The sequence below is a fragment of the Aplidium turbinatum genome, chromosome 10 (genome assembly GCF_918807975.1).
Source record: "Aplidium turbinatum chromosome 10, kaAplTurb1.1, whole genome shotgun sequence".
In the NCBI taxonomy this organism is placed as follows: Eukaryota; Metazoa; Chordata; class Ascidiacea; order Aplousobranchia; family Polyclinidae; genus Aplidium; species Aplidium turbinatum.
Window position 1 is genome coordinate 10,227,462 of NC_137481.1, and position 24,384 is coordinate 10,251,845.

The following is a 24,384-nucleotide window of genomic DNA, read 5'->3' on the forward strand; positions in this document are numbered from 1 at the left end:
TTTGCTGACTGCTTTGCTAAATGTAAATGAAATTCACTAGTATTTCAACCATCAAATCAAAAATAATGATTCTAGAGAAGAGCCCTAGTGGTTGCAGTCTCAAAGCCGAAGAAGCCCCCAGGGGATCCGAAGAGCTACCGCCCCATCTCTCTGCTCTGTATCCCCTTCAAGATACTCGAAAGACTTATCTACGCCCGTGTCGAACCGATAATAGACCCTCAGCTCCCTCTGGAACAAGCCGGCTTTCGCCACGGAAGATCAACCGTAGACCAGGTCACTCTGATGACCCAAGACATCGAGGACAGCTTCTCGGCAAAAAAGAAGGCTGGCCCCGTGTTTGTCGATCTCACGGCGGCCTACGACACTGTATGGCACAGCGGCCTTACCTGCAAACTTCTCCGTCTCCTTCCTGACAGGCACATGGTCTATATGATTATGGAACTTGTGCAAAACCGCAGCTTTACCCTTTCCACCGGTAGCGGCCGACGAAGTAGACTACGGTACGTCGACTCAGGAACGGCGTCCCACAGGGCTCTGTCCTGGCTCCCCCCCTCTGTAACACTTACATCTATGACCTGCCTGACACCATCTCCAGGAAGTATGCTTACGCAGACGATCTGGCTCTCCTGCATCCAGCCGGAGATTGGCAGTCAATGGAGAGGAACCTAAGCCAGGACATGTCAACTGTATCAACATATCTCCAGAAATGGAAGCTACAGCTCAGCAAGGCAAAGACAGTGTCGGCGGCCTTCCATCTAAACAACAAGGAAGCAAAACGTGAGATCAACATCACCACCGATGACGAACACCTCCCCTACTGCGCCGAACCCACCTACCTCGGCGTAACCCTGGACAGGTCACTCACGTACCGACGACACCTGGAGTCACTGTGCAAAAAACTATCGGCGCGCGTTGCACTTTTGAGGCGGCTGGCAGGTTCCGGCTGGGGAGCTGATGCAAAAACCCTTCGCACAGCTACCTTGGCCCTCGTCCATTCTACCGCTGAGTACTGCGAACCAGTGTGGTGCCGCGGCTCTCACACCCGCCACATTGCGGAATGGCCCGTTTCGGTGAGTCCGATTCGGTGAGTCCAATCCCTTAACGGGGGATTTTTTCAATTTTTTTTTAAAATTATTGGGTACTGTAGCCTAATTATCATTGCCGTTTTAGGGTTAGGAGTTAGGGTTAGGGGTTAGAGGTTAGGAACTCACCGAATCAGACTCACCGAATCGGACTCACCGAATAGTAGCAGACCCCCACATTGACACCGCCATCAATGACGCACTACGCACTGTGACTGGATGCCTGCGTCCCACTCCAACGGACTGCCTTCCCATCCTTGCAGGCATCCAACCTGCTGAGCTTCGCCGTAAAGGAGCCATGATTTCCCTTGCTCGTCGCGCACTGGACCCCGACCACCTCCTCCACAGTACACTCCAGCGCCTACCTGGAGGACAGCAGCGACTGAAATCAAGACGCCCATTTGTGCCCGCCGCACGACAGCTTCTGAACAACGTTGAAGATCTTGAAATAAGTGCGGCACACTGGACGAACTACACATGGAACATGGAGTGGCAAAACAACACCTCCCGACTCCATGATTTCCTACCCGACGTCGATCCCCACCCTCCGGGAATGTCCCTCGCAAGACTTGCGTGGGTCCGGCTTAACCGCCTACGAACCGGCGTCGGTCGCTTTCGTTCAGACATGTGCAGATGGGGCCTGGCTCCCTCACCGGGATGCGAGTGTGGCGCCACAGACCAGACTGTAGACCATGTCGTCCATGACTGCCCAATCCATCAACCACCACATGGAACGCTTGGACTGAAGGCCCTGGATGACGAGACTGTCGAGTGGCTGATGACATCATGCCCAAACATATAGTCCGGAAGAACAGCTCATACGACGAAGAAGAAAAATAATGACTTATATTTGCCATCTATAAAATCAAACTTTGGTAAGGAGATGCTATGTTTCAATGGAGTATCACTGTGGAATGAAATATCAAAAGAAGTACGTAAAAGAAACATTTTACAGTACCGTACTTTTAATTTTAAATGTTAATGTTTGTTAAAAAATTTGTGCAGTAATGAGTAATCATTCCTGAAGCACATCACTGCTTATCTCCTTGCACATACCGGTAAGTCTTTATGTCGCTTTGTTTTTGTTATTTCACTGTATTATGTTCTTCAATTTTTGTGTTTTGCTTATATGTTCAGGTGGCAGCTGACTTTGGTGACCTTTTGGTCTTTCGCTGCAATACTTGCTGTGCAAATTATTTTTGTTTAATCGCCAGCAGAAAAAATAAATAAATTGAACAAAACTTTATAATCAAATAAAAACTTATCGACAAAGTTATGTTTTCAGCATTAAAAATTTAACATGATCTGAAAACCATAACTTTTTAAACAATCAAGAATCCGTGTGCTAATTTGCCATCATCAATGTAACTACATCCACTTTACAAACTTACAAATATTTTATAATGAAAAATAAACTTAAATAGACTGTTAAATAAACTTAACAGAACAAAATTGACAGTTAATTTATCAATCATGTTATTATATACAACTTGTGTAAGTTTTATTATCTTTTTAAGTCAACTATGTGACTTGTTTTTTGGTTTTGGAGTTGACGTTTTTATAAAAACAGAGTTTTTAATGGCAGTTAACACAGGCAAGATCTCTCCTATATTTCTCTCTCATTTGAAAAAAAAGATAGGAATAAATAAAATTGCAGGCGACCTAAGACTTACAATCCCCAAATAAAAAATAGCATCATGACTTTCAACAGGCATAAAAATGTATGCAATGTATCCATTAGTGCTTTTATCAGTGTGTGAGTGTTGTTTCTGTTATCGCATTATTTGTAGCACTTTTTTTACAAATCGTTTTATTAGGCGCATCGTGCAGAATTATTCTGTCAGAATAAGAGTGGTGTTTGGACGCAGTTTGGTATTAACACAGCATCATAAAATGCGCTATTGTAATTTTAACACACACAGCAATACCACAAAATCATTACACACTTAAGAGTATGAAAATATCTTTCCAATAAAAAAAGAGTAATTGTTTAAGATAGCGAATACAATTTTCAGAAGTCGGTCTTTGAAAAAAGTGGTCACAAATTAGTACATGGACTTTACTGTAGATGTTTTAAATTCAGTATCCTAGTAAAATTTTATTTCAAAACAACAAAGAAAATATTTCTTCATATTATTTTCATTAAGACAGAAGAGTACTGTACTGCTCCAGTAACCTAGAAGTGCAAAAAATAAATCTTTCAAGACAAATACTTCGGTAGTATATAGTGTTAAATTTACTGTATGTTTTATCGATTTTATTCGCAGATTCAGTTAATTTTTGTGTTAAGCTTTTATTTCACATTATTATCTCGCTATACATTTTATGGCATAACTTGGTGCAATGAATGTCAATTTTGGGAGACTGGAGAAAGGAGTTAGTGTTCACATTCGAAGAAGCAATGGTAATCCTAAAAAACTACTAGGCCAATGAATATTTTGTTTGTGTTACTTTTTTACTGATTTTACTTATTCTATCTCATAAAAGATATTTATTTTCAAATCGGTGCAGGGTCAAATCACTTGTATCAAAAATACAATTAATCACAGAGCTTCTGGATATACTTTTTTATCAGCCTAGCTAAGTTAACCTAGATCAGGGTTACTCAACTAATGTTAACCAAGGTCCAGATTGACAAGTTGAATATTTTTAGCGGTCTGGTAGATAATTAAGTTATTTCCCACGCAACTACAAAAGTTAAATTATCTGTACCAAACCACTTTTTTTAGCTAAAATGTAACTCAAATTGGATTTCTGAGAAAGTGTTGGGGTGTCTGGGAGTCGAACTCCCCAGCAACTAGGATAACCTTACAAATACACCATAAAAAAATTACTTTTCTGCACTTTAGGCGAAGGGGGCGGTCGCTGCTGGATCCATCTTCTATGCACTTGTTATGTTATTTCTGTTGCTAAATTGTTGTATTCTGGTACTTGCATTTTAGGTCGAGTTCATAAGGCTATAGTGACCAAACTTCAGCCCAGTTCTGCAAGTGTGACAGTTGAATGGTTTGAAGATGATGAAACCAAAGGAAAAGAGGTATGTATATTATGTTTGTTTCTTGATGTTGATTCTCAACGTTACATGTTTATTATCGTCAATGATCGCAAAACAAAGCAGCAAGATTTTTGAGAATACATGTGTTTTATGATGTCTTTGGAAAAATGTGTTTATTTCATTGTATTCTTCTTGCGTAAAATCTTTTATAATTCTTGTTTAGGTTACCTTAGAAATGATAATGGAATTGAATCCAGAGCTTGCTCCAAGCCATCTGAAAAAATCTGAAAAACCTCAGGTGTGCAATTACATTCTTTCTAAATAGGTATTATACAAACTTTTATTGGAGTTCTAAAAAAAGTCTGTTAAAAAAAACAGACTTTGATTTCAATATACTGTATTTGTTTTGAAGTGAAGTAGGCCTATGACTTTCTCAGTTTCATCAAGCGACAACTCTGGTAAGTTTTCTTGATAATTTATTTTTTAGAGCAGATATGCCAAAGAATATCAATCCTTTCAAAAAGAACTAAAGTTTTTATTTCATGGCATACGATTAATTTGATTTTCAACGGAAACTTATCACATAATCAGGCTACTTGCATGCGGGATAATAAGTGCTCCTGATTAGCGTGTTTTGTGGCAACAGATTATGGAATTTAATTATTTTCCATTTGAGGCAATGGATTAAGGGATTTACGTTTTTAATTTGTGACATCAGATTGCAAACTATGAATTTCGTTAATTAACATCGCTTTTACTCAATTACTATTTTATTTGGGTCTTTAATAATAAACCTATCTATACTGCTCATTGTCTACATTTTTCCTTTTTTTTCTTTTTATTTAGAAAAAAAAAGATTTAGTCCATCACGATTTCAGGAATGCAACTAAAGTTACCTGTTAGAGGGCTTAAAACGACTTAGAAAGTCATACGTGAAAACGGCAGTGTTGCCAGCAATAATTTTTTTTAATATTTGTAACTTATTCTCAAATGCATGATAGATTAGTGAAAATTAATTTTTCTAAATGAAAAATGGTAGCATAGTTTCTGAAAATCAGGGAAACAGTTTTTAGTTTCTAAGGTTAAAAAAAGCTTTTATTCGCCGTATGAAATCTTGAGTTCAACTTTTTCAAAGTTTTTGTTTTTTAAAGCAATATTTTGCTTAAATAGAATAAAATAATATAGTTTTTTATTTGTTGTGCAAAAATTAAAATTTCTCCAACGTAAACTTTTGCAGAAAACAGATTCTCAGTCTGCCATCAATCGCCGTACCGTTCTGCAAAAACCTGCATCGGCATTGGAGTTGCCTCGGCAAACAGAGAACGGGAGTCCTTCTCCAGAATACCAACAAAAGAAGAGCGTGAAACAGGAACAGCAAAATGCTGTATCATCTCGGCAAAGCATCGGATCTGCTGATGTTAAAACCAGCGAAGAGCACATAATCGTCAGCGAGAATGTAAACGGGAGTGCTTCTGCAATGGCTCCACCGAAAGCTCCCCCGCGTAAGTAGTGGAGTCAAACGCCTGGACTTAGCAATCATTTTACATTTTTGATAAATTATAATTCTTGTAGAGATAAGCGGATGAATATTTTGCAGTTTATGAGCAGTGGCTCGTGCTTAGGGATGGTTAAAAACGGTTTTTTTTTAGTCGTCGTTTTTTTAATTGTTTTTTATTACGTTTTTTTACTCCGTTTTATTTTGTTTTTTATACTTTTTCCATTCGTTTCATACGTTTATTCAAGTAACAACTGTTTTCATGTATCATAACAAATAACTGTCTGTAGTCTGTACTATATCAGTTATGCATCTATTACTACCTATTGTGATAAGTTAGGCCATTTATAGCTTTTTTGAATAAGCTTCTTGGTGAGGTACTTAAACCAAAAACAGCTTCATTTTTGATCCGAAACCTAATGTGCAGCTGCAGCTCCTACTTTGCAGGTGGGCGGAAGTCAAATGTGGTCGATGAAGTGGAGAAACTAAAACGGAACCGTGAGGAGCGCCGTGCTGCGCAGATGGTTGAGCGTGAACGCCGTCAGCAATATTACGATCCGAATAACGCCAACTGGGAATTCGCTATAATGATAAAAGAGTTCAGGTAAATAATACACGCAACTAATTAACACGCTCTCTTTTACTATGGAGACGAAGTTTATAAATATATAAGCCTGAAATGTGATAAGTCTCCGTATGATTAATTATAATAGTATATTTACTTACATTTTTATCGTACATTAATGGTGTATATACAAATAATTTTATTTACCTTCACAATGGCAAAACTTCTGCCCCGCTCATTTTCGTCAAAATAAAATATAAAATCAATAATAACAAAAACTCAATTTATTTACATTTACACTGATTGAACGTTCTGGCGATCTGTGGATTTTTCCAGAACATATTAGTGACAGCAGATAATGATGGAAAGAAAACATGCAGTCAGTTTACTATCTCTACTGAAGTAAATAAATTTCAAAAGAAGTGCTTTGCGGCACATACCCAGACAGCATTTTAAGCATTGATTCAACGTCTCTATAGACGTTGTAAAAAATGAACGATTTGTTGTCTGGGTAGTTGTGAATTTCCGCAATTCTTCCATTAATGTGTAGGGCGACGCTGGATATGAAGCCGCTGACAGCCACAGATCAGGTAGCTGAGCATCGCATCTGTGTGTGTGTCCGCAAACGTCCGTTGAATAAAAAGGAAATGAACAGGAAGGAGATTGACGTCACGACCATTCCCAGCAAAAATGTCGTCATGGTAGGTCTTGAAGATTTTTGATATCCGTTTATTAATATGTGTTTTTGTTTAGTTGTGCTGTACAATAGCTTCGTAAGCAGCTTCATACTATGCTTCGGTACAGAATCTTGGTAGTTTGTAAAATGTGGAGTTGTGCTTCGTCTACTGAAAATTCAATAAGAGTTCAATTGGGAGGAATAACATGATTTCTTTATGGAAATAAAACTTACACTTTTTGCACGAGAAAAAATCTTGTAGCACTTAATATTAAACACAGTGTTTTGAGTTTTCAAATTCAAATTGACTCCGTTCTTTTCTATAGTTTTTGTTTCATTTCACAATGTTTCAGATTAGTGAGCCGAAAGCGAAAGTGGATATGACAAAATATCTTGAGAACCAGACCTTCAAGTTCGACTATTCATTTGACGACATATGCACCAACGAGATGGTGTACTGGTACACCGCACGTCCGCTGGTAGAGTGCATATTTGAAGGAGGCATGGCGACGTGTTTCGCATACGGACAAACTGGAAGCGGAAAAACACATGTATGTGTTGATTGCGTTCTGACGTTTTTGTAAAGGAAGTAGCTATGCGGTGCCTTTAGCAATGACGTGCTACCAAAGAGCTTTGATTTGTGGCAGTGTTGCCAGATAAAAAAATACTGTTTATAATTTAAAGAAATTTTCAGATAAAAAAGAAATTTCAAGTTAGTTTTTCTTTCCGCTCAGGACTTCAAAGTTTTCCAAATTACAAGTTTTAATCTTCAACAGCTTTTTCTCAAGTTCGGATATAATGCTTTATTTGGCGACAGTCATGGTGAAATGTGCCATAAATATAGCCACTTCCGTATATGAATATCTTCAAGCCCAGGCTAACACCTTGAGGTGAAGTGAATTAAGGCGATGTTGTAGTTCATCTTTGCGTCTTCCTTCTGGCGTGTCATTAAGTATCTTCAGATCATGCTGGGTGTTGTATCAATAGCTTGTCTAACTTCAATCAGGCATCCACTGCTTGATCATACAGCAACCTATAAAAGTACAGAAAAAACTAGGTTGTTTGCACTTCATGTCTAAAAGCCTGCCAGCAATATAGAACGCAGCCATAAGCCGTGATTAGAGCTTTAGTTAGTTGTCACAATGTCGCATTTTCGAACAGACAATGGGCGGTGATTTTACAGCCGGCAAACAGCAAGACTCACGGAAAGGAATCTACGCTTTAGCAGGTACTTATGCCGGTTGTGTGTTAATTTTTCTGCAATTGGTCCCCACTATCTTATATGCAGCATCTGATTGACAATGTCTCACCACAGTTGACCGCGTTTTCTTTCAGCTCAAGACGTTTTTCATCACCTGCAGAAGCATACCTATAAGCACTTGAACCTGGAAGTCTATGCCAGTTTCTTTGAGATTTACAGCGGCAAGGTACGAGCATGGCCTTTCGCTTATTGGGTGACAATTAGCTAAAATGTTTTTTCTCTATTATTTTAACCTGTAACATTTAAAAAATTGCAAAAGCTTTTAACTATGCATGAGTTTAAAAGAGTTATTTTGAAAAAAAGTTGTATTAACATTTTTAAGACTTCTTCATTGGAACACCTTGTGTCTGTCCTTAACTACCAAATTGCTCACGATTCAACTCACATTTGTTTGCCTTCCTCAGGTTTTTGATTTATTGAACAAGAAGTGTCGGTTACGGGTGCTGGAGGATGGGAGGCAGCAGGTCCAGGTGGTGGGACTCCAAGAGAGACGAGTATCTTCCTTAAATGAAGTGTTGCAGCTGATAGGGGAAGGAACAAGATGCAGGTGTGGTATGATGAACATCCACCAGAAGAAAGTCATTTATTTTGACTAATCTCGACTTAGTTTAAAAAAAAAATTATATGTATTTTTGAAAACATCTTCGTAATGATTAAATTTTTTAAATAAAAGAGAATCGATTTTCAAGAAATGTAACCATTCGTAGTTGGTTCTACAAGGCAACTTGCTTTACAAACATCACGGAAACTGCTAAGAGTTTTTTTAAATTACTAAATAACGATGAAAGTTTAAATGAACCGTTGAAGAGTTCTGTCAGCTCCTTGGTTTAAAAAATACTTCCACTGCCAAGATGAAACTAGAGCAAGTATGGTTTGAAGATGAGATATTAAGAGGAAATATCAAATATGAGGTCTCGAAAGGCCAACAAGTTCTATTTCAGAAAAAATATCCTGGTTGAATGCAGTTTGTTGTTTTCATTTTTGCGATCATGAATCACCATTTGATGTTGATCTTTGATACTTCTAGGACTTCAGGAGTGACATCCGCAAACCAACATTCCTCCAGATCTCACGCTGTATTCCAGCTCATCCTCCGAAGAAGTGGACCGCGGAAAATTCTTTATGGAAAATTTTCTCTTATTGATCTTGCCGGTAAAATTGCATACTTACTCTCCGACTCTTAAGATTCTGCTAGACGATAAACCAAGTAGTTGTAATATTGATAAATTACTTAAATTACATTATTTTCAATTCAAGCAATGATAGACATTAGGTATAAGTTTCTACTTAGCCACTTTGGTTTAGTAAGATTCGTTTTTGGGCGATGACTTTGGTCATTGGTTTCGAATTTCAAATTCAAGCTAGCTTGCAAAATCCCTTAATATGCAGCAGCATAAGGATTAAAGAGGGTAGATTTTGTTAGCTAACAATGGACTTTGCACGCAGGCAATGAGAGAGGAGCCGACACTACCAGCGCTGACCGACAAACTAGGGTGGAAGGTTCGGAAATAAACAAGAGTCTCCTCGCCCTCAAAGTAAGCGTCCGAGCAAGACTTTTTGAAAGCCTTCGTACATTAAAGTTCAAACAATACAATTTTATTTTTGTAGCTTACATAGAAAAGCCATATTTTTAACATTAAAAGTCAACTGACTTCAAAAAACCGAAAAGTACTATTTTTATGGTGATTTAACATCATCTTTTCGTTGTTTCTATTTCAACCACTATTGCAATCGTGCCAAATCTTAAACTTATCATCCCGTTTCGATCTAAAGCACGTTATAACGTTGGCGTTTTGTCGCTTTTACCTTCATCTGAACCTCTACTATGTTCGGCATGTATTGTTTTCGCTGTGATGATCACAAATAAAACTGAACGGTCTTTCATGTTCTGAAGGAATGCATCAGAGCCATGAGCCAGAACAAACAGCATCTTCCCTTTCGCGCAAGCAAACTCACACAAGTTCTTCGTGATTCTTTCATTGGTGAGCACTCACGGACATGCATGATTGCCACTATATCACCCGGCATGACGTCATGTGAGCATACCCTCAACACCTTACGCTACGCCGACAGGTAGCCTTTGTTGCCATTTGCAATGCCTTTATAAACTATGAGTGTAATGTATATAACGCTTCCATGAACTTTACGCGGCTGATTTTTGTTAAATTGATAAAACTACTGATCAAATCAATGTTTTTTTGCTTCTTTCATTGATGTTTTGTGGTTCCTTTCTACTGGTATAATCACTTCCTTTTGAGTTATTGTTTGTTGTCAACAACCATCTTTGCTGCATGTTCATAGTTTATACTCATGTGTTGACAGGTATACGGTACGTACGTAACTTTTGGCGCGTTTGCTCAGTGCATTATTTAGTATTTGTGTAGTCCCAGAAAGTCTGTTTAATGTTCTGTACCTGCTACTTGGACGTTTCACACACGTAGAAGTTCTAACGTGAAATGAACTGCGTTTGAATTAAACTTTCTGATCAGCAAATCAGTACGACTGCAGACGTTCAGTCAATGCAAAAAACGAGCTGATTTACTGACTGGGAACTTGCAGTTAGTTTGACTTTCAGTAGCTTTGTTAATCGTCTCAGCAGAACTTTAATCACTGGCGGTCGTCTGCAGGGTCAAGGAACTGGCGATCGATGAGCCCTTCAGGAACCGGCCATCCGTTGTCGAACCTTTCATCGACGAGCCGTCGAACCGGCTCAACCATCGCTCGCCCAACAACTCCGACCTTGCTCTGATAAGTTCGTTGTGTGTAAGTCAATGAACTATTAACTCGCATTATTGCTGGAATACAACGGCATACTTGATACTTGTGCCAGGAAGGCAAGCATGGCTAATATGGACCCACTGGTCACTTTTTGCCGTTCTTTTTGCCACTAGTTTTGTCGTAACCTGGGCCCGATTTTTAGATTGGCCTCTGACCGCTCTCAGCTGTGGGCTTCTTCTGTACCTAACCCTGTTGTACAGCACAGCAGGTCTCAAATAATGTTGCTTGACGTTTATACTTTGTCACTTCCTCTATTTCGAACACATGGTCGACAGCATACTTGCTCTTGTTTCATCTTGGCGGTGGAAGTATTTTTTTAAACCAAGGAGCTGACAGAACCCTTCAACGGTTCATTGGTTGCAGCAGCTGGGACATGTTGCCTGGATTGCTGCCGTATAAGCAAAAAGAAGACCGCATGATTACATTTTCTTAGGAAGACGAAGTGTCACGTGAAATGTTCGAAATGCACCAGACCGTGTCGAGTTTGCAAGAGATCGAAGAGGAGACTGTGGAATCTCATCGTGGTTATTTGCAAGGAGTGAGTTTCGTTCCAAAGCTTTGTTTTATACTTTAACATCAATGCGGCACTCTTTAACGTGAAGTTTACGAAGTTTCTTTGCTCCATTTAAGTAACGCTAAACTGGCAGTGTGGTGGGGGGATGGTGCAACGGACAAGGCGTTGGCATTCAAAAAATGCAAACCTGGTTCGACGCTCAGCTCAAACCGGGTGTTGATAAATGCAGCTCATCTCTACCCAGTATGTAATAAACTGGGTGAGCGTTGTTGCTGAAGGAAAGGTGGCCGTGAGAAAGAAACTGACCTACTGTCGTTAACGCTGAAGGCCGAGTATGATAAGAACCTTATTATTCTCACTCCACGAGGCTCAGTAGTTATGAGACCTAAACTGACAGTGAGAGCCAAGCTCGTGTTGCTTACATCCGAAATTGTCATTTTCAAGCAAACCTAATTTTTCAAGCTCACATCATCGGTCGCAACGTCAGCGAACTTGTTCAGCTTGACGGAGGAAGTTGACTTCGATCCAGAAATTTATGTTGCGAAGCTGAAGGAACAACTTCAAGCTACGGATAGGGAATACCAGAAGCGTCGGCAAGACCTTCAAGGTGGGACTGATATCAATGTCAGGATATTTTTTCTTTTTGAGATCACTCTTATTTTGCGTATACTTATCTAATTTTGGCTGTTTTGTTAAACGTTATTTAAACACAGTGACTTAACCTCATCAAAGTGTTGCAATCGTGCCAAGTTTTTAGCTTATCCTATTTTCATCTCGAGCACGTTATAACGTTCGCGTTTTGTCGCTTCAAGCTTTTTTAAACGTCTTTCATGCTTGACACGTGATGAGAACAAGCATAAGAAGACTGCCTGAGATTAGACAACATGACAAAGCATAGTCTCAAGAGTTAAGAAATTTTAGTCATTTAAAGCTTTGAGCTTACATCTAGCCAGAGAGAAATTCTTGCCACCGGATTGTCGCTTAACCTTGCTATACTGTATTTGGAAAGATGTCAACTCAGGCAACAAATGTTGCCTTTGTTACGTTGTTACACGTTGAAACGGTATGAAAAGGCAACTTTGCTCACTGGAAAATTCGTCTCGAACATCAAAATTTGACATGTTAACCGTGTGTGGGCAACTCAGCAACATCACTAACGTGCAGTAAAGGTTGACGGATCTTTCTCTACGGCAATTTTCTTCGCCCTTTTTTCCACTTTAATCTGTCCATCGCATATTCCTTTGGCCCAATCTTGTTTTCCTAATCCTCATGTTCTTTTTGAAGTTCGCGTTATTGCTAGTTTGATACAAACTCTAGAAGCACGCTGCTTTACAGTCTCTCGTTTTATTCACAGAAAAGCTTGACAATTTTCAACAAGCTCTCGCTGAAGAGGAGGCTGTGTCCAGAAACATAAAGAATAGGAAGCAAGGAAAATCCTGAACAGCAACAGAGTATCTCATGCAACGCCGCCACGAACTTTCTTGCATGGCTGAGCGGTTGATATCAACAACAACAGCTTTCCATTAGTTTTGTAATTAATAACTTAATGTGTTGAAGATCTGATGATCCTGGCTGTTTTTCCAACTTGCGTTCTGTCTGGTTTGAAGCACTGTGGTTGTCACTATCCACACAAACTTGTTTGCAAACCAATATAACTTTTTATAAATCTTTATATTTTGTACTTGTTACTTCAACATGACTGATTCTGTTTGATTTGTTTGTTTTTCTTGCTTTCTCTGTCAAATGTTATTTTCTTTATTCTGTTATCGTCTTCTTGCACGTGAAGAGTCGTGAATCTTTGAACAGCGATTCGTCTCACTGTGAACGGGATACTGATACAATATGACACGTCATTGACAACTTCTTTCCAATTTATAATGCGCTGTTCTGCACCTTCGCCTTCCATCTCTGCAAGCGCATGGAGTTTTTTGTTTCGCAAGAAAGCCTTGTCTTTGGGCAAGAATTTACTTTGATTTATTCACTATACCATTGTACACAGTAATTATTTTTTTACAAATTTGTTCGTTATATATTAAATCATATTAAGTCGTCAGTGAAAAAAAGCTGCTTTGTGATTCAGCGTAGCGGTTTATTTGTATGTAAGAGTTGCCCGTATTACCTATTAGACCAATGTAGTGAACATTATAAATCATACCGATATCTTCATTGTGCTGTGCTGGTTCTCCATTAGCATTGATTTGGTGTATTGTTGTTTCATCTTTATTGTTTGTTTTTTTTTCATGTCCAGATGGTGGTTTGTAATCACTTGATCCCTCAGATAATTCTGTCCAATTTTACATTTGATTCTGATACATTTCGGACGTTGAATCAATGTGAAAAGGACGTATTTTGCTAGCTGGGTTATTCTAAGTGATGCAACTTACTAATTTTAATTTTGGTTTATCATCTAGTTGAAAAAAATTCTGCAGACTTGCTTTGCTGGCAGTCCAGGAAAGTCCGTTTATACAAACGTACTCAACTTATACAATCACTTTATTTTTCCATTGATTAAACGCATGTAAACGTTTAATCAATTTGAAAAATTCTGATTTTTGCTCGGTCGTTGCACTCATCCCGTCTCCTGAATCCGTGCAAATTTTGGGGACCGGTTGCAAATTAAATTTTTCTGCTTGTTATCGATTTTACGTCAATTTACATTCAAGAAATGTTGTCAATTTATTAACCGGAGGTTGAAAAATTGGCTTGTCAATATTTGATGGGATGGGTTTATTCGTGATGCAATATCGTGAAAAATTATCTGATTGAAAGATTCGAAAACAAAATTATTTGATGTCATTCCGCGATGTAAAATTGGCTTAAGATTCATCCACCCGAAGATGAAACCATTTACACAATCACACAAACACTCGTAAACAAAATGAGACTCTGCTCATTAAAACAAGTTCTCTTTCCACGCACTGAGTCGCCGCCACTGAATCAAATTGATTTTTTGATGTGCTTCCTTTGCTCCAACCAGAACTGAGTGTCAATGTTATAAACATGAGCCATTTCCAAAGTTACTAACTGTGAGTGCAAACCATTCGTACATTGATGGAAATGCTTTATGAAGATAATTTTCGATCGCGGAATGATGGCACTGTCCAATCCTCAGTCTGACACGTTAAACCAATGTAAAAAATGACGGATTGTGCTGTTGCTGTCTGGGATCGAATTCCATAAACAGGAATTACAACTTTTGTATACCAAGTGTGTGCTAACATAGTTAACAGCACAGCAGACGATTTCTTGTTAAAGAATAAAAATTGTCTATCGATCTCAAACTTGATGCTCGGGGTTCATATTTTTGTCTTAGTGTTAAACTCATGTGCCATGTATTGTATACCGGTGGTGTTGCTGCTTCATTTGTTTGTTTTTTCGATATAAAATGTTTGCTTCTATGTAAAAATGTATTATTTTTCGTTAGTCTTGTGTCTTCAAAAAGTCTCATGAACGTTTCTAAAAAGTATTTTTTTTCATTCATATCTACTTTCTTACAGTCCGCGTATTTGTTTGTTACAAACTCAAACATTCTTTTAATTACCCGTTGGTTACTTTCTATTGGTTATTTACCTTGCGGCACTTTAGCCGATGTGGTTTGTGTCGTAACACTGTAGCCCACCTCAGCTTATGTGCAGTTTTCATCTTGAAATAACATCTGTATTTCACGTTCTGAGATTCAAAATGGGATTAGAAACTGCAGATTATATTGGTAAAATTCAACAAAAGTCACTATTTTTGTGTTATAATAAACGGTAGGTTTCCTGCTTGTAGACTATAAAAAGCCTGATTAAAATGCTCACTGTTCAGCCGGTTTACTGTGATGTTGTCACTGTTTCTTTTGTTTTCTATGTAGAAAAACTTTTGTGCTTGCTTTTGGTATTTTTTAAACAATTAGCATTCTACGAGTGGTTTGTGGTTCAACTGAGCAGTCGTCGTGTGAGTCTCAGGGGCCGAGGTTCTATCCTTTTACCACCTCAGATTAACGATGTTCCCGGACTACACTGGAAGACTACTAGAAAGCAGCCAGTCTTTTATTTTGTCATCCAAGCACGCAGATCTTCCACTCCATCAGGTGGCTTGAAGATGGTGCAATCGTTGATGTAGTCTGTGGTCTGTTCCTCAGCACCACATTCACAAGTGGAGAAAGAAGCCATTCTCTATTGGTGCATGGTTGAGCGAAAAAGCGTCACGCCGTAAGAAGATGGTTGAGACACACCCACGCCTGTCTTTGTAGTGTCTGCCCGGTGGGACAGGTGTTGGCATCTGGGGTGTGCGAATGGAGTCTGGTGGTGTTTGACTTCCATTTATGATCCGCCCAATTAGCCGCAGAGATATTTTGTCCATCAGCTTTGTCGATCAGAAGTTGAGCGGCTGGCACGAGCACCGGTCGGTCGGCAGCCGCGGCTGGCACGAGCACCGGTCGGTCGGCAGCCGTGGCCGAGTGGTTAGCGCGTTGGGCTCGCAGTCGAGAGCCTGCATGTTCGACTCCAGCCACCCGCACTTGCTGTTGTTTCTCTGGGCAAGAAACTTTACGATAATTGCCTTTACCCAGTGATCGATTTCGAGTAATGGGTAGTACCAAATTTAAGTCATAAGTAGAGTAGACAACCGGAAACAGACATTGCCGTCGGCTGCAGCGTAGGTCAGGTGTATGTCGGAAGGCGTACACCGATGCATAGCGCTCAAGTCCGCTTTCCCGCAATGCAGGATAAAGATAAACAAACAAACGAATGGGTGTCTTGATTTCAGTGTACAGGGGTGTTCTCTCAGGGGAGCAGAGATCTTGAAATGGAGAAAATTGTTGGGCTCCAATCAAGGTCTCCGAGAGAAATTAGGACTGTTCGTCTTAATTGAACATAGCCTACTTCCCTCGACGTGAAATTGAATTTCTTTCAACTTTCAATTTAAAGAACGTATTGATATGAAAAAACTTTTTTCGATATAAAAATCTTTAAAATTTACTTGATTATAACCTACTTGCAGCAGAAATATCATTGTTGTTATTTGCTAACTAGGCCTATTTTGTCTTGAAAAAAAATGTAAACACACAATGACCAAGGCCAGTGGTTCTTATCCTTCAACACTGCCGAACCGGTAAAAATATAGCATTTATTTTGCACACCGGTAACCACAGTATCGAAGGCACGATTATCTTAGAAAAGATGCGCAAGGAAATAAAAAAATCTTATGCAAAACTAATAATAAAATTCTATTTAAATAAACACCTTCTGATGATCCCCCTTTTAGGGTGAAGTTTTAGAAAGTAAGAACTATGCTTGATGTAACTTGCTCTGCTTGACTTTTAAGCACTTTTAGTAATATAATTAGTAGCCTACCGTATTTCTATATAGGCCTATAGCAAATATTGAAATACAAAGTTCTGATTTGTACGCAAAAGCGGATCCAGAAAAAAACATGACGGGCACCAGAATTTAAATGACACAAAGATTCTTAGAGAGTTTAACAATGTAAATTTCGTGATCGAAATTTTTGTCTTGTGTTGGTCGCTTTTTGTGTATATGTGGCCGTTTGGCCTACTCCAATATTCTGACTTTTTGCCCAAGACTATGATCATTAATAATAATCTTTTAGAATCTAGCTCATCTGTATTTTCTATGCTAGATTTTTAAATAGAAATGTGTCCACCCGAAATTTATAACAGCAAAGTTTGTTTTGATTTGGATTCCCAAAAGTGTTGATTTGTAGTAAGATAGACAATTGAACTGATATCTAGCTAGGCTACAGTGGCGTAGCCAAGGGGGGGGGGAGTTTTGGGGGTTACAACCCCCCCTTTGGCACGCGTGTGACGTCACGATATTGAGAACGATGCTCTCAGTCTCTTTATGCTTGAGAATGATGCTTTCAGTCTAAAAAAAAATTGCCTAATTTTAAACGAAACTGCATTAAAAAAGCGAGTTTTGCCAATACCGAACATTCAAACATCTCAGCCAGGAATTATAGCAACAAGAAAACATAGAGACTTAGGTTTATTTCCGAAAAATGCCGAAGAAAACATGATCTTATCCTTTTGCTATGCCACCGGACAGCACCATTTTACAGGAATATTTATACCCACATTTTTGTTGAAAATGCTCTCAGAATGCACCAAATTCAAAGTAATTTTGCCCCCCAGATCCCCCGCTGCTGGGTCGTCAACCCCCCCCCTTTTTTTCTAAATTTCTGGTTACGCTACTGCTGGGCTATCTTTGCTTCTTTGGGTTTAGTCGAATGTCGAAGCAATTAAAAGACATATGTATTAGGCTATGTAGGCCTATGGGCCTGGTCTTTTCAACTCGGTTTTGCAAGTGAATGAAATGCCTTTCAGCATGTGGGTTTAGGGCGGAAATATTAAAATGTGCTATTTAAAGTCTGCGATTCTCTGACAGCCATGCACAAGCCAATTATTCGACTGATAGGCTATTGCAGGCTAGCGCTAGCCTACTTTATATCATTTTAATCTGCTCATATTTCAAATTTGTGACAGTGTATTATTGTGCTTGCAATGTACCCAAAAACTACCTAGGCTACATCCTATCACTGGTCTAATTTAAAGATTACTCTCATCCCGTTGCCCACATTATTTGCGAGAGTAACTATCTACGTTAATTGCTGAATAATTTTTTACGTGAATTGGATTATAGTTTTCTTAGAACTGAGCCACAACTGATGACCATCAGCAAGGTAGACTTAACATACGGCAACTTAAATTTTTGCATTTTACTTACAGGCCTATGTATTTTTAAATTTTCAACGTGGTGTCTAACAAAAGTAGCTAGTTGTTAGTAACATCACTATCAGCCTTGAAACTTTTTTGTTGTGACTTTGCTTACAACATCAAGGAAGCTTATGAAAAAAAAAATTTTTAGTTTAGCGGTTAGGCCTATAGAGCTATAGTCAATGTGTAAAGTAGGCTACCTGCTAAAACGACAGAAGCTGTGGAAAGGTCATAGCGCAAGGCTTTATTGGCATGCGTAGGTTTGGCATTCACACAGCTCGCAAAAAACGAAAAACTTTTTCGTTATAGAAATCAATTTAGCAATTGAACCTCTGGCCAGGTCGCTTCTGTCTTTTCGTTGTAGGCTATATAAACGAGCGTTCTGGAAATAACTTGTTCAAAATCTCTGGATGCTCAGAGAAGTTCATGCAGCAAATTAATTTGCTTGGTTGTTCATTATTTTATCACAAATTCCCAAAGTCACACATAGTTAATCTTTCAAACATAGCTATTGTGAAAAAGTTTAATCGAAAATAACGACGGGAAACGGAAAGTTAAATACTTAAACACTTCACGCAGCGATAACATTTGATAGAATTATTATTCAGTTTATATATCATACATTCTTTGCACAGTTCAAAGACCGGGTATACGCAGTGATGTACGCGCATACAAAAAATATTGATGCCGTCAGCGTAAACGCAAACGTTCGAAAAACCATACGGCGTATGCGTAAACGTAACTTGTAAAAAATGTTGGCGGCGTCAGCGCATATACACTATAGCGTAAACTAATTTTGTTTGCAAGGTGCCAAACATTCACACGGTATAAACCACTCGAAACAAACAAGTTTTATTTTGAATTTCCACGAAGAAACACAAGCATCTGAAAGTGTTAATCTGACATTTTGCTGTGTTTTGGTTCCAATATGTCTTTGCCCATTGAAAACATTCTTTCAACTGCAGCGCTGAAAGGTATTCGCATGTTGTAGCGAAAAAAAGACATTAAAAAGTATGCGTTGACGCTATGCGCTAAACTTTACGGCGTAGCCTCAAGCGCAAACTATTCAAAAAAATGTGGCCGCAAGCGTTAGCGTAAACAAAAAGTCTACGCCGCAAGTATGCGGCGTACACGTACATCTCTGGGTATACGAGCCTCGCAACCAAGTCGGATCTGGCCGGCGGGCCATAGTTTGGGCTCTCTTGGACTGGCTCTACATCATTTGCTTTCACATTTCACGGTTGACAGAAGCAATGTTGTGAAACCAAACAAAATGTAGTCAAAATGAAAAAAAAATTCTTCTACATACGATACTTTGTTTTCGCCACTTCACACGTTGACCAAGAGCTCTCAGCTTATTCACTACTGATTGAACCTGTTCGTATTTATTACAAAAGAAATGACAAAAAAGCTAATTTTCGTTATTAAAAGTGGATGTAAAAATATTGTTGATCCAGGCTTCACGCCAAATCGGAGTTATCCTCTCTTACTAACTCCAGACCTTACAAACCTCTGGAAATAGTTTTTTATTATTTTGTACTTCGTACATTTAACCAGTGGCGTAGCCAAGGGGGGGGTTTTGGGGGTTACAACCCCCCCTTTGGCACACGTGTGACGTCACGATATTGAGAATGATGCTTTCAGTCTAAAAAAAAATTGCCTAATTTTAAACAAAATTGCATTAAAAGAGCGAGTTTTGCCAATACCAAACATTCAAACATCTCAGCCAGGAATTAGCAACAAGAAAACATAGAGACTTAGCTTTTTTTTCCGAAAAATGCCGAAGAAAACATGATCTTATCCTTTTGCTATGCTACCGGACAGCACCATTTTACAGAAATATTTGTACCCACATTTTTGTTGAAAATGCTCTCAGAATGCACCAAATTCAAAGTAATTTTTCAAAATTTTCTGGGGGAGGCCCCCCAGACCCCCCGCTGCTGGGTCGTCAAAACCCCCCCCCCATTCAAAATTCCTGGCTACGCTACTGCATTTAACGATGTTCTTGCACTTGGCATATGTTTTCTCTTTTTGTTCTATTTTTCTAGAATGAGTTTTGGATATTTTTTTGTCGTATCCAGGCTTACGCCCGATGATTGAATATTTAGATTGAGTAGACGGGAAAGCAAAAGTCATTCTGCGTGTCCACCTTCAGGCACGGTTTAAATGTCAGGCCAAAGACACGACTGCATGCTCTAGTCTTGAGCGGTTTCGAAACCGGCACCCTTTCTAATGCGTTCCAGGGCTCTCACTACTTGCCCATTCTGTCGACTTGGATGTGATATGATATTGTTTAAACAAAAAATATTTTTTTTTACATTTGTAATCAAACTAACTACAGTAGGGTCAGTCCTTGTGAAAAAATCTTAAAATAAAAAAAGTAGTTAAAATAAGTTTGCGGATTAGTTGCTTGGATGTTCTCAGAAATCAGGGTATTGTCTGAAATATTGTCACATATTCACATTGCACGAGTTGGAAATTCTATATCATTAAAACAACGCGTCGATACTTTTTGTTAAAGGTGACAACATCCTTTAGCAACGAACGGAAACTTCAAACTGTCAATTTCGTTGGTGCGTTTGTGCAAGCGAATCTGAGCCTCAGCAAGCAAGATTGGATAAATAACGTATTTTGAGGCTTTCCAAATTAATAACATCTAAATTTTGAGTTTTCCTCATTTTTTAAATACTGTTTTAATGGATAGCCTCCCAGCTAACAGAATCCGCTCTTTTTGCATTGATTCAACGTCTGAAAAAAGAACAGGTTTTGAAGTAAAATAAATTGGTTTCAAGAAGAACTAAACGGCCTGCCTGACAAATACTTTTGTGGAGTAAATGTTTTACAGTAAAATCCGACCAAACATTTCGTATGCTGCTTTGACATTTTACAGCAGGCCTAACCTAATCAGCAGTGCAATGACTGCATAAGCTTCTTTGTTAGCCTAGTAATATTACTTTATAATAAGAAGGTCATCTCAACAGGATGAACATTGAACAAACACATGCAGTGATTAAAAGTTTATTTTGTCAAGAATGACAGTTTTAAATTTACACACAGGCCTGCAACAAGAGAAACAAAGAAGTGTTTACTGCGATGTAAAACTAACGATACATTTGATTTAAAATCGGCAAACGAATAAATGTCTTCTGAGGCAAAAAGAAAATTGCAGGCTTGTCATAGTCTCCAAAACAATTTCTTTCCACTGAACGAAAACAAACACAAAAAAATAGAAAGATGTAGGCTAAATCATGGACGGACAAAACGAATCAACTGTAGAGATTCAGCTGTTTTTATGAAAGAACAGTTTGCTTAAATTAGATAAAACAGAACAAATAAACATAATTTTTTGTCGATAACTAGTTGTGAACAGAGTGATACGAAACCGTGCGGCGTGAAAATATTGCTGAAAGTGGCCTTCTTGTAGAGTTTGTTGAGTACAAGTTAGTTAATTGAAAATAAAATATAAAGTTTTTGATGTTTTAAACGTCTCTGTAAAACGAAACAGCAGTAAAAAGGTGTAGACAATAATACATATAAACACACATGTTTGTTTTTACTTTCTATCGCGCAACGCTCAGAGTCCAAGATGGAGACTAGGCAATATAGTTTATGTCATGGCGTATCTTGGAGATTTAATCGACATCAATGCAATCAAACTTATTCATTCATGCTGCCGTAGCCTACGCACCAGCCTTGCTGTGAATGACAGCTTCTCTATTTAATACGTCACGCCTCACGCCGTTGATGCGGTCGGCAGAAAAAAGCTCAGTTTCCATAAAAAATGGATTTTAAAAACAAACAACAATCATAAGGTTAGTCAAGAGGGTCCTAGACTGCTGTCAGGCCAAAAACGTCACATCCTCCAACGCTTGCATTTGCAATTAATTATAAACAAGTGTCAATCCATCCCATAAGAGAGAATCATAAATCATAACTTTTGAATATGCTGAGATAAGCAAACCAACACAAACAGGCTACAACTGAAATTCAAAAAACTTATAAAACCTCAATAGCGCTTTATCCAACCGAAAATGAACGAAAATATGGCACAACAACAATATAAGTCACAGATGATTTTGTGAACAAAAAAATAACACTAAGCAATGAAGCATAGCTACTGTATCTGCACGTGTTATTTAATTTGTCACATTTTGTAGACTCCTGCATATTTTACAAACTATACAGCCTGATTGAAGTCTATTACGTTGTGCCACCTGGGGAAAGCAATGACAGACGAGAAAAGATGATTTTTAGTAAATTTTATAGCAAAAGTTGACGAAACTACCGAAAGGTAATGAAAAGCCCATCTCTGGTAGTCATGCATTAATCAACACATGCTGCAACATATTCGCATGAGAAGAACACAATTTATCACTCGTAGTTCAGAGTTGGTTTTTGTGAAAACCTATTTAACCTAGGAAAGGCTCGATCAAAATTATATGCGTAACATCACATTTGCAATTCCGCTAAGCATGTTAACACCAGATGGTTTTACAAAATTTAGTGCTATAAATTAATGAAACTTTACAATGAATCTAGTAGCAACTGGATCAATGTTTGACTTGCACTTTTTCTCAAAACTAGTAAGTCGTTTGAACTGAAGGCAGCAAAAGCTGGCAAGAATACTTGGAAAAAGAAGTGTAGAAAAATTGAACTTTTGCAGAATAATAAATGCATTCAGAAAGAATATATAGTATGTTTGCCACGCTTCTCATTAAATTGACAGCATTAGTATATATTCATTGTGGTTGAACACAACAAGCAAGATTCACCATTTTTTCAAATTCAACATTGCAACAAAAAATAAACAATAAAACAACGTAATAGCTTGATGACTACAACCATTAATTAAAAAAAATAATTATAGTTTACTTTACATTTGTCAAAGGTCGTTAGCTGTAAAAATAGTTGAATGTGTACAGGGACTGCTGATATCAAATGTTTTAATCTTCTTCGGCAGTTTCTTTTTCTTCTGTCGACTCCTCTTTCTGTTCGGGCTCCTCTTCCTTATCATTATCATCTTGTTCCTGCTCTTCGGATTTTTGCTCTTCCACCTTTTGAGTTGCATCACCATCCTCCGTGGGCTTGCCATTAGCATCTTGTTGCTCTGGTTTGGCTTCTTCGGCTTGTCGTTCGTCGTTTGCCTGTTCCTTTGCAACTTCCTCCTTGGCCGCGCTTTTTCCACATATAGAACCCATTTGTTATGTAATGATTCAAGTAAAGTTGAATTTCAAACAATGTGAATAGCAATTTGCTGCTGAGAGTTAAAAAGTGACCAGTATTTTCAGCCACAAACTTAGACTTGAAACTAACTGTTACTTATAAAACCTAAACTAATCCACAGAGCTAATCAACCTGAAAAAAAGAAGCACACTATATAGAGATTGAAACTGAACAATCAGAATTAACTGTTGTTGCATATTTGTGTTGAATAACTCGACGCATAATGTATAAATTTATGGCTTTCCTCAAAACATGATTTGCCGTTAAACCCATCTGCGGTTTGTTTTTTCGACAGCAAATACAAAAGTGATTGTAAACTATATAGTTATTAAGTGCTGCTGAATGGTTACTTGAATTTAATTACTGCCTTTCGTGGCTAGTGCGAAAACAGTACCACAACATGACGATGGGAAATAGGTAGCAAGTTATGTGTATACCACCAGTATCGGTTTTGTGGTTTATTTGCCTAATTTCTATCCCTTTCTAAAATACTGCAAAAGTTACTTTATGGCACCAGATGGGTCATTATCATTACTCAACTATCGAATCAAGATAATCCGGCTTGCATTAAAACTACCATCTTCTCTGTAAAAGCACAATGACAATTAAGTGTTTCTTTCAGAATTTCTGTAACAAACAATACGTTAGCTACCACTACATTGTTAACAACACCCACGTATCTAACTCCAAGTACTTTCAGTAAGCTAACTGGTAGAATTTTACAATTCTGTTTAGAGGACCATTTAACAGAAGTTGTAAGTTACAAAGCTTTCATGCTCAAAATGAAAAACTATACCTGTTACTTCCACAAAACATTGAGTGATGACCGATGAATAAACATCAATAACATTAACATGTCACATGCTCTCAGCCACGTTTTGCGTTAGTTATTATTATTATATATATAATATATATAACAATGAAAACTATTAATACTACAAAAAGTGCTCAATGCCAAGCAAAAAGGCAAAGCAGAGCAAATTAAATCAAATATAGTTATTACTATCTGAAGCCTTTACAAATTGTTTCACCTAACGGATCATCAGAAGGTCTTATTCAAATAGAATTCTATTCTATTTC

General features: G+C 38.2%; 1 protein-coding gene across 1 annotated transcript; it reads left to right on the forward strand.

Moving 5' to 3' along the window:
• Positions 1–3,356: 3,356 nt before the first annotated feature.
• Positions 3,357–15,262, forward strand: LOC145778028 (kinesin-like protein KIF2A). The gene is made up of 17 exons (XM_082589419.1): positions 3,357–3,486; positions 4,025–4,119; positions 4,301–4,375; positions 5,315–5,579; positions 6,020–6,176; positions 6,688–6,838; positions 7,167–7,364; positions 7,975–8,041; positions 8,149–8,240; positions 8,479–8,621; positions 9,102–9,226; positions 9,521–9,609; positions 9,969–10,147; positions 10,702–10,837; positions 11,286–11,390; positions 11,829–11,973; positions 12,721–15,262. The coding sequence occupies exons 1-17, from the start codon at positions 3,426–3,428 to the stop codon at positions 12,804–12,806; spliced, it is 2,169 nt and encodes a 722-aa protein (XP_082445545.1). The 5' UTR covers positions 3,357–3,425; the 3' UTR covers positions 12,807–15,262.
• Positions 15,263–24,384: the final 9,122 nt, after the last annotated feature.

What these genes read in the sequence shown, in the direction of transcription:
- LOC145778028 (XM_082589419.1), top strand. Translation starts at nt 3,426, where the DNA reads ATGAATGTCAATTTTGGGAGACTGGAGAAAGGAGTTAGTGTTCACATT. An exon ending in TTGAGATTTACAGCGGCAAG is followed by an intron (nt 8,241 to 8,478) that starts GTACGAGCATGG and finishes TGCCTTCCTCAG; the next exon opens with GTTTTTGATTTATTGAACAA. An exon ending in GGGGAAGGAACAAGATGCAG is followed by an intron (nt 8,622 to 9,101) that starts GTGTGGTATGAT and finishes TGATACTTCTAG; the next exon opens with GACTTCAGGAGTGACATCCG.